The sequence below is a fragment of the Cydia splendana genome, chromosome 4 (assembly GCF_910591565.1).
Source record: "Cydia splendana chromosome 4, ilCydSple1.2, whole genome shotgun sequence".
NCBI lineage: Eukaryota > Metazoa > Arthropoda > Insecta > Lepidoptera > Tortricidae > Cydia > Cydia splendana.
The window spans coordinates 4561294-4576003 of NC_085963.1; the positions used below are offsets into that span (position 1 = coordinate 4561294).

At 39.3% G+C, this 14710-nt stretch overlaps 1 protein-coding gene across 6 annotated transcripts in view; it reads right to left on the reverse strand.

The window, feature by feature from the left end:
• LOC134789693 (neuronal acetylcholine receptor subunit alpha-7) overlaps positions 1-14411 on the reverse strand; it is a 170527-nt gene extending 156116 nt beyond the window's left edge. For all 6 annotated transcript variants that reach the window (XM_063760301.1, XM_063760303.1, XM_063760299.1 and 3 more), the window contains exon 1: positions 14165-14411. In XM_063760301.1, the coding sequence (XP_063616371.1) occupies positions 14165-14210 (46 nt within the window). In that variant the 5' untranslated portion in view covers positions 14211-14411. The remainder of the gene's footprint in view (positions 1-14164) is intronic.
• Positions 14412-14710: the final 299 nt, after the last annotated feature.

Here is a 14710-nt window from a genome sequence, read left to right on the forward strand (position 1 = left end):
TATGTTATATTGATTCTCTATCTCTGGGCCCTATTTCACTTCGTCCTTCTTTTATTTATGTTCTACGTCTACGTACTCGTTTGATTAGATGCCAGCCTCATTCCCCGTACAAAGACTGCGGTTATCGAAGAAAATAGCTGTTATGTTAAGGATATTGAGTTTCCATTTGCTTAGAAATGCAGTAAAATATGTTGTATTTAATAAGGAAAAAGAAAATCACAAAATTGCAAAAAATGTCAAGATACATGGAATATAAATATATCAAAAAGTAATAGGAACAGCATTTTTTATTTATGACCTAGTTTCCTATTTCATTATCGGCTCCCAGCTCGGAGAAAAACGGCTCAAACAACCGTAATTACGAATTACAAATATCTCAGAAAACATCAAAAGGGAGAAAAACATATTTTCCTCAATAACAAATGTTTATAAAAACTTTTTACAAAAAAAAGCAAACCGACTTCAAAAAGGATGAAATAAAATATTATCCTTTTTGAAGTCTATGCGTTACCAACTGATATGTTTGAAGTCGGTGCCAAGCCAAATTTTGAAGCATACCATGATTTTGGTGCGATTCGATAAGGATGTACCTACGTTGGATTGCCTTACACGACGACAAAGAACATACTTTCTGTAGGTACAGTCGACGTTAAAAATATGTTTACACTTTTCGCCTTATAACAAAGGTGTAAGGTGCAAAAGTGTAAACATATCTTTGACGTCGATTGTATCTAAGAACACACCTCAGAACACACGATCAAACCTTCTTGGCGCAGTCTGTACCATGTTTGTCGGCACATTAGTGGAAATCCAATGCATTTTTTTTCCGTCGTATTTTTTAAAGAGCATTTCTTACTAATGCTCGAACAGTCTATAGCACGCAAGTGTGAGATTGGGACTGAGTAATTTCCCGTCCCTTATCCAGAGGACTACATTTCAAAATATAAAACAATTCAAGAAATTTACCTTCTTGCCAAATTTCACCTAAAGCGGTTCAGTTGTTTAGCCATGAAAAGGCGACAAAGAGGCAGACAGAATTACTTACACATTTGTAATAGTTATTAGTACAGTTCTAATGGGATTTATAGCCATAAAGCTGATTATTTTTGACTGGTATTGTTACTACTTGGCTTGGCACCGACTTCAAACATATCAGTTGGTAACGCATAGACTTCAAAAAGGATAATATTTTATTTCATCCTTTTTGAAGTCGGTTTGCTTTTTTTTGTAAAAAGTTTTTATTTTTCCATTTTTAGTTTTAACGCATTGTTAAGAGCGCGACGCATGAATGAAAAACAAGATCATGTTTAACACTAAATTCGTGTACCTATTTCTTTAATAAATATGTAATCAGGAATTTTCTCGAGTCCGTCTGGGAAATTATAATTCCTGTCACTACTACACTAAATCCATCCTCCGCTCCGCCACTGACCCAATCCCTCAACGCCCCGATCACTCAACCTCACAGCGCATCAACCCCTGATCCAGGAACCCCTCGACCCTGAACCAGAAATTTTCTCGAGTCCGTCTAGGAAATTATAATTCCTGTCAACTAAATCCATCCGCCCGCCCCGCCACTGACCCAATCCCTCAGCCCCCCGATCACTCAACCTCACAGCACATCAACCCCTGATCCAGGAACCCCTCGATCCTGAACCAGCAACCCTTCAACCGCCATTCCCCGACCCCTTAATCCCTGACCCCTTAACTCCTAACCCTAATCCCCGATCAGTAGCCTTACCAGCTTACCACGAGTTTGACATTGATATATTCGCTAGCATGTTTGTAACTTGCTTCCTATGCATCTCGCTCGTACTAACCTTAGTGTGAGCGAGATGCATAAAAAGTTACATTTAGATGCATCTTGTTAGGGAATAACGACTTGTTAGAAAGAAAGAAAGAAGAAAGAAAATACATTTATTTAACGCCACAACATATTACATCTAGAAAACAAAGACATACAAACATAAAAAACATTAGACGCTAAAATAGGACCCCACTCAGCATAATGCCGCGGCAATCCGTGGCGCTGGTTTTCAGTGGGGACCTGACTTAAAACTATGAGACGACAACACATACGCCAGCGACGCACAAAAAACAGACATAAAAAAGAGAGAGACACTAAAATTTATACATACTGAACAACAACGAAAGAAAAGGAAAACAAAAAAAAAAACATACTAATAACATATAAAAAAAAACCACACTGAATTATACAATATACATCAAATTTAAAAATATTAAAAATAAAAAGAAAAACTGTAACCTAAAAACTTAAAAACTACCCACAAACAAATTATAGTTATTTTAATAGAATGACGGTATCAAATCGCAAACAGTCTAAACTAAACTACATACGTCTCCAGAGAGATAAAGTGGTTAACGTCTACGTGTGTTACTTATATTGCAGTGATGTTTCAATTTGTGTTTGTAATAAGTGAGAACGACATTTTGACTTGAAGCCACTCAACGACTTCAGCGAACGGATTGGTGGAGGCAGGTCATTCCAACACTTCGTGGCAGCGTACCGAAAACTGCCGCGAAAGGCCGTAGAATGGTGACGAGGGCAAACAAGTTGCAGATACCTGGATGATCTGACATCTGAGGATCTGGAGTTATGAGCCCAGGTTAGCTTATTGTAAAGGTACGAAGGCACCCGGTAGTGCACAATGCCAAACATAAGCGACGCTAAATGGACCTTTTGACGCGTGGACATTTTCATAACGTGGTTTTTATTCAAGTATGGTGTTACGTGCGAGCGGGGAGGGATATCAAAGCAAAAGCGTGCACAGGCATTTTGCACTCTCTGTATTAACCTCTGGGTACTCGCCAGGAGGCGTGGCCCGTAGACTGTGTCACAGTAATCAAACCGTGAGAGGACAAGTGCATCGCATAACCTCACCCTAAGTTCAACACTAAGGAAATATCTTATTTTATAAAGTAATTTTAACCTGTAAAAGCAATTTCGAACTGTGCTAAGTAAATGTTTTTCAAACCTCAGTTCCCCGTCCATAACCAGCCCCAAGTTTCTAACCTCTTTAACATGTTCAAGAATGGTGTCGTTTATGAACACTTCGAAATTGCACATAGAAAGTCTGTTTATTTGTTTTTTTGTACCCAGTAACATAACTTTGGACTTTGTAGGGTTTAGTGCAAGTGCGTTTGCATGTGACCATCCAGCAATGCGCTCGAGATCATCGTTTAACTTACGTATTCCAGAGTCCACGTTACTCGAACTGCACGAAACGTACAACTGTAAGTCGTCAGCATAAATATGGTAATTACAGTGTTTGATTACATGAATTATGTCACTGCTGTACAATATGAATAATATTGGACCTAAAATGGAACCTTGTGGCACGCCTCTAGTTACCGAAAGTATTTCAGATACGACTTTCTTACCATTAGATGCTTGAAGTTCAACTAGCTGGCTCCGATTACTGAGGTAACTTACAAACCATTTCAAGGTATCAGTTTCGAAACCGTAATATGATAGCTTTGACAACAAGAGCGAAATGTCGATAGTATCAAAAGCTCTGGAGAAGTCCAATAATGTGAGTATAGTACCTTGTCCCCGGTCCTGAGCTTCCAAAATATTATCAGTAACGTCGAGCAGGGTTGTCGCCGTTCCTCTGTTCTTACGAAAGCCTGACTGATAAATTGGCAATATATTATTTTGCTCTAAATAGGTTGTAAGCTGCTGACAAACAATTTTTTCTAGGATTTTAGAGAGACAAGGTAATATGCTTATAGGTCTGAGGTCTTTGACTTGAGTAGGATCAGGGATCTTAGGAATAGGGCGCACCACGGCAACCTTCCAGGCATCGGGAAATTCATGGGTAGAAATAGATTTGTTCATTATCGCGGTAATAGCTGCCAAAGTATGAGGCAAAGTAAGAGTTAACATGTCCAATGTAACCCCATCGATTCCTTGAGCATTAGACTTAAGACTATTTATTATTTTTAATACTTGGCTTTCAGTTACTGGTTTTAAGGTGAACTTTGAAGTACTAAACCTATTGTACTCAAAATAAGTAAGTTGACTAATTTGAACTGGATTATTATTTGGTAAATTAAGAAAATGTCGATTGATTATATTCGGGTCATTAAAAAGGCTGGGTAGTTGTTTCTCGCGATCATTAAATACGTCATTCTTTAAGTTTTTCCATAAAACTTTTGAATTTTTAGCGTAACAGTTGACTTTTTGGGAGAAATACGCACGCTTTTCATTGCATAAGGCAGTGGTGACTAGAAGTTTAAGATCCTTATAATACTGCTTGTGCACATCCAATCCTGTACGTTTGTACCTCTTATGAGCTTCGTTGCGTAGACTCATCATCTTCTTCACTGTATTAGTAATCCATGGACTATTCTGTGGTTTAATACAAGTGGTTTTGCGAGGAGCATGTGCGTTAAATAGGGAAATAAGGTAAAAGTTAAATAATTGTACCATTGAACCAATAGTAGGCAGGGTAGTTACATCTTCCCATTTGATATTGTGTAGATCACGCTCGAACGCAGTTAAATTAATTTCCTTGAGCGGCCTATACGTAATAAATCTAGGAGCCGGTTTTTCCATTTTAATGTTGATTTTGCATGTGACAAATGCGTGCGCACTAAGGTCCGGTATGTAGTCGACGGAAGTGACAGATACTGGTGCATCGGTGCAAATCAGATCTAAAAGTGTACTACTGTGGTCTGTGAAATGTGTAGGCTGGTCAACATACTGTTTAAGGTTAAAACACCGTAAAAAATTCGATAATTTTTGCGCACTCCCATCATTTGCATTTAACATGTTAATATTAAAATCTCCTAGTAAAATTGTAAAGTCATAATTTGCAAATGAGCTCACAGATTCGCTCAATGAGTCCAAAAAGATGTCAACAGACATCCACGGCGGGCGATAGGCAGTACCAATAGCGACCTTCGCACCCCTAACATTAAGACTAAGCCACATTTGTTCGATGGGTTTTGTAACGGGATGAGTTAACACGCGCGCATTGATACCGCATCTTACATAATACCCCACTCCACCACCGCGTGACCGCATATCTAAAGGTCGGGCGACGTGCTTTAGTTTGTATCCAGGTACAACGGGTGCGCGTGCGCTCTGCCCTTCCTTGAGCCATGTTTCACATATAGCCATAATGTCGACTGAATGGTTTTGCATTGCTACTATAAATTCATCATGCTTTGTACCTAACGAGCAGGGGTTCAACAAACCAACCAAAAGTTTATTGTTTCTATTTATCATTTTGAAAACGAATAACGAATGTGTCAATGTCAAACTCGTGGTAAGGCTACAGTTGCAGTACATCAAATTGGTGGTTTTCGGAAGCAAATGCTCGAGTTACTTTAGAAAACCCCGAAATCACTTAACACGTGCCTTTAAAAATTGAGGAGTTCCCTCAATTCCTCATGGATTCCATCATCAGACCAGAACCAAAAATAATACGGAAAGACCTTGGAGGTAACTTCTTCCAAACAAAAAAAGAATTACTCAAATCGGAACACAGGTGCCGGAGTAATCGCTGAACATACTTACATTTAAAGAAATCATCATCATTATCATCAAAATAATCATCATCATCAGGTCTACTTCATCAAATTGGTGGTTTTCGGGAGAAAATGCTCGAGTTGCTTAAGAAAACGCCCAAAACACCATGCATGTGCCTTTAAAAATTGAGGAGTTCCCTCAATTCCTCATGGATCCCATCATCAGAACAGAACCAAATTAAAATGGGACCAACTCGGAGGTAGCTCCTTTCAAACAAAAAAAGAATTACTCAAATCGGACTACGGATGTCGGAGTAATCGGTGAACGTACATAGAAAAAAAAAAAAAAAAAAATAGCCACAACCGAATACAGAACCTCCTCCTTCTATGAAATTGAAGTCGGTTAAAAAGGAAGCAAAACGATACAGTAAATTTTACGTAAGGGAGCAATTTGGAAGCATACATCTTAACTCCTATTATTCGGTGGCGAATAGGGGCCCGAATCTCGGTGAAAAGTGTACCCACTGGTGTACCCGCACTAATTGAAACTCTCTCCCCTCGGCCGTGGCTATTTCGGGTGCAAAAAGTTACGAATTAATTACACCTGGAGGTGGAGGTGGCATTGCATTTGAAGTACTCGACTCACTTTCACGAGGACGCCTAAAGGACTGTCGAGTCTTAAGTCCTTTGTGAGTATTTTGAAGCACAATTTAAAAGTATGCGAGTCTTATAACTTATAAGAAAAACCCCATCATCTATTTGAGAGATCTATCTAAATTAGAGTATGTATTGGTAAAAAGTCCTCGTCAAACTTTGTGTATCTAACTAAATTATTACAGTATAAAAAAGGATTGTAAATTTCTATTCTAAAAATGTAATAGTCTAAATATGTAGAGACATGAGTTTCTACTGTACATTTCCAACATTATAAAAGAACTCAAGTTTGACTTCTAAAAACTGAGTTAAATTTTAAAGATGAGAAAGAAGCCTCGAATCTTTATCAACAGTACCTATCTACAGTCGAGACTAGCAAATTACACAGCTCACCTGAGATTTCTTTCAGAAAACAAAGCACCGTCGCTTCAAAGTGAAATCCCATTTACGATAATGGCAGAATTTTCTACGAAGTTCGATCACTTTGCTCTGTGCTCTCATTCTTAGTTGCGAAAGTATCGAAAGTGACGACAGCGCCGTGCTTAGTTCGAAATTTCGAACTTGGACGTAACGTGCATGGGCGACGTCGTGAACAATTGACAGTCGGGACGTATCGGCCACAGGCAGCTTTTACGACGCGCTGCGCAGAGCGAATTCAATTTATCTCTCAATACTCGTATTATGTACATTTTGGAGACTGACTCTGGACACCTAACCACAAAAGCGTGTTTGTATTTTAAATTGAATGCACCTAAAATATGCACAACAAAATACTCCTCCTTCTCAATTACTTTCCAGCCATTTTATTTGATGTTGGCGTTACTTTGGTTCTTATTTAGTATTTTGCAAAATATAATCCCACGAAAAGTGAAATGCTCACGTCGGACGGTGGCCGGTTTTTAACGTCGGCCCTAGATTAAATATACAAAGCTGGGCCACGTGACCGGGGTAAGAAGCGCCGTTTGTGAGATTTGGAGGCCGTTTTAAAAGTTATGTATGTTTTTAGGTTAAGTTCAGAGGAAGAAATTAAAGTTGCGCGTGTTGTGAAACAGGTTTTTTACTTAAATATCGTTAGCTGGCTTTGCTTTTAAATTGCGGTAAAAGTAGCTAAGCAGGCAAGGTACCTATTTAAAATGATCGTAATCTGAACACAACTATTTAAAAGCTTTTTAAGGTGGTTTTGGTTGTTTCTACTAACAGTAGGTACATGTAGGTAATAAAGGAATATATAAGATGTTAACATAAAACAGACTTTCAAATAACACACCTATTGGGGTCAATTGAACCACTCTTGTACATTCTCTTTAATTCCCTATCATTACGTCACCAACCACATGTAGTGGCTCTGTGAGCTGTAGACCTCGCGAGCATATCTTATTGGGCACGATGAAAATATAGTAAATAAAAAAACAACAATACGAAAAGTGTAAAAAAAATACAAAAAGTTATATCCCAGCATATAATTACTGGGGATCGAACCCAGACCTTCTGTGCAAACAAAAAAAGCGAACGTTTATCGGTTCATAAAATTCGGTTACAAAATTTCACGAGAATCAGTTAAGAATTGCGACCTGTAGAGGAGAACATCCGGACATACAAAACTAAATATCTTAATACCTCCAAAACCAGCGAAATAATTTTTCTGAATTTTTTGACATTTAATCTGTAAACATGTCTCAAAAAGAATACACTCTTATGATACCGATACGACTATTTGTATGAGCGCGAGCTATCATAACTTTTCCATTTTGAAAAATTTTCAAAAACCGGCTCGACAAAAATTTTTTATCGGTTCATAGAATTCGGTTACAAAATTTCACGAGAATCGGTTAAGAATTGCGATCCGTAGAGGAGAACATCCGGACATACAAAAGCAAAAAAGCCCGAGTCAAAACGTAGACCTTCGCTTCGCTTCGGTCAATAAATCACCTTTAATAATACAGGCCCATACCCTTCTAACTTCTAACTATAAAAATAAAATAAGTAGTTACAGGCGGTTAAACATAATGTGTTTCAAACATCCCCGTCCTACCCTACCAACATACTCGTAAATGTGGCATTTTCGATGTGACTGATTTATAGGTATTCTACTCTGCCTGTTCCAAATAGAACAAATTAGATTATATTCATAATACGTTTAAATTTCATTTGCATTCCAGGCAGCGTACACCCTAATAAGTTTTAATTTGGAATGCAGCATCGTGAGTTTCTCGTGTGACTCAGTTTGCATTTCGGAAGGGTTATTTTGATTAACTTCAAAGAGTTCAGGTGTTTGTGACGATGGCGTCGCCAATTAAATTATTATTCTAATTTAATTTGCCTGTGTATTAACTAACAGATTATTGGAATGCTGGTTCAGGTGTACAACTAAGCGCTACTTTCTAGCCAAGATTTAGACCTGTTGCCACATAGATATCCGAGCAGTCGCATGCAAAGAGTATTTATTTTATAGAATTGCATTGTACTAAATTATTATAAGTTATTTGAAGATAAGAGCCTGATACGTCACGATACTTACATAAAGTCTATAATTGAAGGAAGAATAAAAAAACAGAGGCAGAGGACGAAGACCCAGACGTGCGTATTTGGACCAGGCCAAAGAAAAAATCAACGTAGTGACGTATCAGGAGCTCAAAACTGTGGCAGAGAGAAGAGCCAGGCTTTTAAGAACAATAATGATGATAATTTAAAAAGTGTGGCCACCTAAGATATGATAGATTTACCACACGATTTTTAAGAAGTCTTAATATGAAACTGATCAGACATTCTTCGACACAACTTCAGCTAAAGTCCCTTTAGTTGTAGTTAGTTTAGTTAGTTATTACTTAAATTCGCCGCTCACCAGAACCGTAACAGCACAACATACCTATCAAAAGTAATAAACGCCAACTATCCATTAAATTTAATTTTGAATCTTGGCATAAACGGGCTCATAACTGCGGCATGCGGGGGCAGCCCCGGCATGTCTGGCCTTTAGGCACATATGGCCGCCAATTAGGCCTTTGGAGCTATACATTTATCGAGCTTACAGGTAATGGAGATTTCTGCTCGATTTCGAGTTTACGGGATAAAAAAATCCTCAATTATTCGAGAAGTTTCTCTACTCTGGTTTTTCTTTGGTCTATCTTTACTTTTGGAAATACCTATATGTTTATATTGTATTATATTATTATTTACACGACTGGCCAAAAAAAGGAGTGTATTGTTTTCAGGGTTCTTGATTGATTAGATTCCTCCATATTGATTGGATTCACTTTCCATAGAAAACGAAGCGCCGGAAACCCCGACCCGGTCTAGCGTGAGCCATCCTGCTGACAATGTGCCAAATATATTCAATTTATTCCTTATCTACTTGAATCAAGCCGCTGTTAAAAATGGGCAATAAAAATACAAATAAAATAAATCTGATGTGTCTAAGCACCAATTCATTAAACCGAATATCTCTTTAAGAACGAGACCAATTGTCTTTATCCTGACATAACTTTCTTTATCTTTATCACGTGGCTAAATAAAACGGCTCTGAGCTGCGCGACTGACAAACGATCGCATGTTATCTGCAAAGTGGGACCTTCATATTTGATGGGCTTAACTGAGCATTCCGGCTGTAGTCCGTGTCTCTTTGAGACACATTTTATTCGTGAATTTATTATCAATCTCTTACACGCTAGCTCTTAAAACGTAGTCTAAATATTTAACTCTGTTAAGTTAGTGCCGCACTTTAAATAAACTAAATTTTAACTGCCGGATTCGAACTTGAAGATACATCAATTAATAGATCTAGAAACGATATGGATTAGACGTGTCAGTGTCAAAGGTGACGTATTAGTTTGAAGAAACGTCACATTTGACACTGACATATCTAATACATATCGTTTCTAGATCTATTAATTGACGTATCTTAAAGTTCGAATCGGGCCGTAAATCTAAAATTATTTATTACTACAAGGGCTTTTAAAAAACTTTAACTGTATTTGTAATTACATGTAGCAATTGACAAATGATCTCTAATTTACTAAAGGTTTTCTACATGGCATGTCACTCTAGATTTTAAAAATAAATACCTGACATTTAGTTTTAAAATTACTAGGCTTAACATTTGATAAAGAAACTACAAGTTGTAAAAACACAACGATAACACTGGATAAAACGCAAAGGGACCCTATGACCATAACTAAAGCAGAGCTGGTCTAATAGACACCGAATATGCAGCAGTGATGCTCGGATATTACACTAGCAGCGTCCAATCTTCCGGCCGCCGTCCCGGGCACGTTCGAGCCAACAGTTTCAATGCAAACTTATAAAACGGGTATAATCGATTTAGGAAGATGATCTGCGGATATCATAGTTGGGCCATTGTAGAGCTCAAAGGAAAACTTGTAACCACTTTCCAGCGAACTTTGATGGCGCACTCGCTCGCTTTTTGTTGTAGTTTCTGATAACGAGCGAGCCATAATAGTATCAAAGTGAAGCTAAGTTCAACGTTACTTAAGTATTGAGATTTTATGATAATACCGAAATAAAGATTTTACGGCGGTTTGTTAATAACGCTAGCTAGTTTGAATTAATAATGTAGTCTTGCTAATTGACTTGGCTCAACTAAGTGCGCTAGTGGCTGGCGTGAAATGGCTGGAAGTATCTTTGAAAACATTTTGTAGGTAACGTTTTTGAGATTCTTGACTTAAAGTTTTGTTTACCACTGCGAAACACTATTTACAAATAACTCTTGTACCTATTTTGGTTTTTAAATATAGTTTATATGTATGTATATCATCAGACGTGTACCTTATTTAACTAACCTATCATAACTGTCTTATTTTTAGCTATTTTCGCGTTTTTGATCGATCCATTAACTGAACTAGTATTTACGACTTGTCAGTGGCGGATTTGCCCTAAGGCCTAGGGCGGCAAAAAATAAGGGGCGGCAAATTGTGACAAAAAATCCGCTGATGATAACAAGAAATAACTTAAAATGTAGTCAATATGATGGGTGCTGCGAAAAGGGCGGCTATAAAGCCTGGGGCCTAGGGTGGCAAAGACTACAAATTCGCCACTGCGACTTGTTATCTAAAAACTGCGATGCGTCCGCCTACATTCCTGACTTAACACTTTCACTTATTCACCATATTTCCAAAACGTGTATGATATTGTAACATCCCACGTAACATCACCTACATCGTTAAGTCGGCACATTAAAAGTTCATCAGTCATACGGGCGATACCCGTCGTCCGTCTGTCGCAGCATCGATCATTCGTGCCATTAGTATCGCACCGCATTACGCTACGTGGATATCGACTGCCTATTATTACTAGGCGTATGCAAGGTAATGTCCTGGAAGCGAATTCAAATTACAAAATAGATGACGGTTTCGACTTATTTTGATCAGTTTTGATCTAGGTACTGTCCATGCATCTTGCTTGTACTTGTATTTTGGCGTGTGTGATGATGATGGCAAATAATTCGATTCAATAACAGATTTTAGAAGTTTGAAACGCCTCGCTATAGTGCGCTTTTAGCTTTAGAAAAAAGGTAAACTTCTTGACATGTCTTTTTATTGAAAAACACTTTTGAAAAATAAGTCACGGCAAATATGTAACAGTTATGAATCATATACGATTATTTACATTCTTTTGCTTTCATAAGTATTAGGTACTGATTTTAAAAAGCGTTTTTCAATTAAAAGACACGTCAAGATCGCGTAGTCTTTGTTCTAATGCTAAAAAAACTAACTATAGGCATAGGTAAGGTTAAGGTAATGTAAGATTTGATGAAACTTAAGTGTTCTTTATAGGCATCTTATTTATATTGCGTCTTAAAGTGCAGGTACTAAAATCAAACACAAGTTATTTTTAAAAGTGAAGTTACTGTTGATCAGGTGTGTACGGGTAAACGCCGAACACATATTAATTTTTATTTCATATTCGGACTTTACCCAAAAAGCTTGGGTAATACTCGTACTAAGTAACCCCGGATAAACCTAAGTTAACTTAATATTCTAGCATTACCCGTTACACGGGTATACTTAATTTAAGTCAGTAAACTTAAGTTTACCTGGGTATAACTAGTATTACCCAAGCCTTTTGGGTAAAGCCCGAAAATTAAATCAACTTTTACATCATTACCCAGCCAGTGTTGGGTAGACCTAGGTGTGTACGGGTAAACCCCGAATACAGATTAATGTTGTTTAAATTTTCGGACTTTACCCAAAAGGCTTCGGTAATACTAGTTATACCCGGGTAAACTTAAGTTTAATCAACCTTCTAACATTACCGGTAACATATATATGGTTGCGAGCCCTTGAGGATCCATCGTATTTTTCCTTAACATGTCAATCTTTGTACACCTAAGTATTTACTTTTAGTTTCCACAACGCGCATAATGACACTCACGGTTGCAAGCGTTCATACTCGTAGTTTGCGATTACTTACAGTGTGCTATAAAGCAAAAAAAAGTATGTTGGTGTCGTTCCAAGAACAACCCAACAATTTATGAAGCACTGGATTATTATAGGCAGTAAAGTTTGCGAGCTGATAAATCGCACAACGCGGTTTACGTGTGCTCTAGCTCGTTAGTGTTTATTGCACACTCTGTGTATAACTACTCGTGGCCATACTGACGGTAAATGCTACGGGCTAGGGTCTAATGGGTTTACCGTACCCTGGCACGGCAATACACCCATTAGGTAAACCTACCACCAGGTATAATAGCGTGAATAGGCTGGCTTTTAGCTCAGTATTTTGAGAAAGACTTAGCTATTATGCAGCTAAATTCACTGGAATGAACGAAGATTTAATTCGCATTCTAATTATGAAAATGTAATCTCAAGTGGTTCTCTTTACATTAAAACTGTGCTCAATTTTGAAATGCAAACTTTTCCATATAGCGGGATAACTGGGAAATTACAAATGGCGTCCCATCCAATGTTTGCGAAATGACGGCGGGTGGAATATTATCCAGCAGAATTGGATGGTAACGGATGGGAGGGAATGAGTTAGTGAGCGATGGAGACCTGGCATTCATTAGCATAACTTAAAAAGCGCTTGTCTCAGCCAAACCAGTACACCTGCGATCCCGAGAACTGTAACAACTATGCATAGTCGGAGCACAAACGTATACTGGTTTGTCTTATGTAAGTATTATGCAAGGAATGGGAATGAAGGTTCAGGCTGCCCGCCGATTTGGACAATCCAGTTGATAGATGCCGACCATCATTCATGACACTTATGAATCAAAGGAGAAATGTAACGTAAGTTATGAGATTATGATTGAGCGTCCATTTCGTTTGTTAACGACGTGTGTGAATTTTGCGCCAGACTCATGAAAACATAATATAAAGTGTTGGCAGTTAAGGTTCTTGTTTTGCAAATAACTGCATGATTTATGTGTACAGAATCGATTTTTTTTTGTTTTTTGCTTAATTAGAGTAGAAAACAAAGGCTTTAGGTTTGAAACCGTAACAAAACATGGATTGTGTCTTTGCATATTGTCATAGCTAACTAGGCAAGTACCCTACAGTAAACCAACTTTACGATCTACCCACAGGAAAAACCGTGTACCTTTTCTGTTATCCTCTAATATATTTCTTGGAGAAAATGGAAATATTATCAAAAAGACAGGCAAGTCGAAGGAAATCAGGGTTAAGACGGCTTCAATAAGGTGAACCATAAAATCCTAAGAGCAAAAAACATAAAATTTCCATCTTATCATACGCGGCACGGATCAGGCGCGGCGGGCGCTCTCGTAAAGGAGTTTGTTCGTTTTATTGCCTATACTGTAACCGGGCTTCGGCGCGTCTACCTGCCACCACGTGGCTCGTCACCGGGCTCCACAGGCGAGCCCTGACAATTTTACACCCTAGAAAAATGCGACATATCCTGGCTGGCGGCACTCGCTGTAACCGTTACCTCTACCTCCTGCTCCTCATCCAGGTCACACTCACAACACCTCGTCACGCCATCGATCCCGCACGGTAAACAAACGCGGGGGCGGCGCAGCCTGTTGCGCGCCCTCACTCACCGGGCAGCAAGGTCATCAGCGCCAAGGCCACCAGCAGAGGGGCCATGGCGGCGACGCGCGGGCATACCACACCCGCGCACCTGCGCTAGCACTCCGGCGCGCTCATGCGGCTCGTGACGCGGCCGGCCCGAGCGGCGCTCGGCGCGGGACTGGGCCGCCCCCGGGCGCCCCGCGACCCGCTGCGCAAGAACGTCTGCGCGCCGACCCGGCCCTGCCCCTTCAAAAAGGCCCTCGAATCTCTTTATGTTCCGATCATTCTGTCCTATAGCTTCTCTCGCGATTAGGAGACGTCGCGGAAGCGGTGATTGAGCAGGACATGCCCGGGCCAGTAGGGCGCGCCAAGGTCGCTGCAGCCGGCCGTCTGCGCGCCCTCGGACTCGGAGGCCCTTGGCGTCTCGACCCGCGCCGTTTAGCCAAATTGGATAAACACGTTCGTCGAACGGTTCGCCGAGCGCTCATCAGCCATTCGGGATTTCTATTTAAGTTTCAGATCGCTTGCTAATTTTTCGCGATGAAATGCAAACTTATGGAATATGTTAGCGAGAT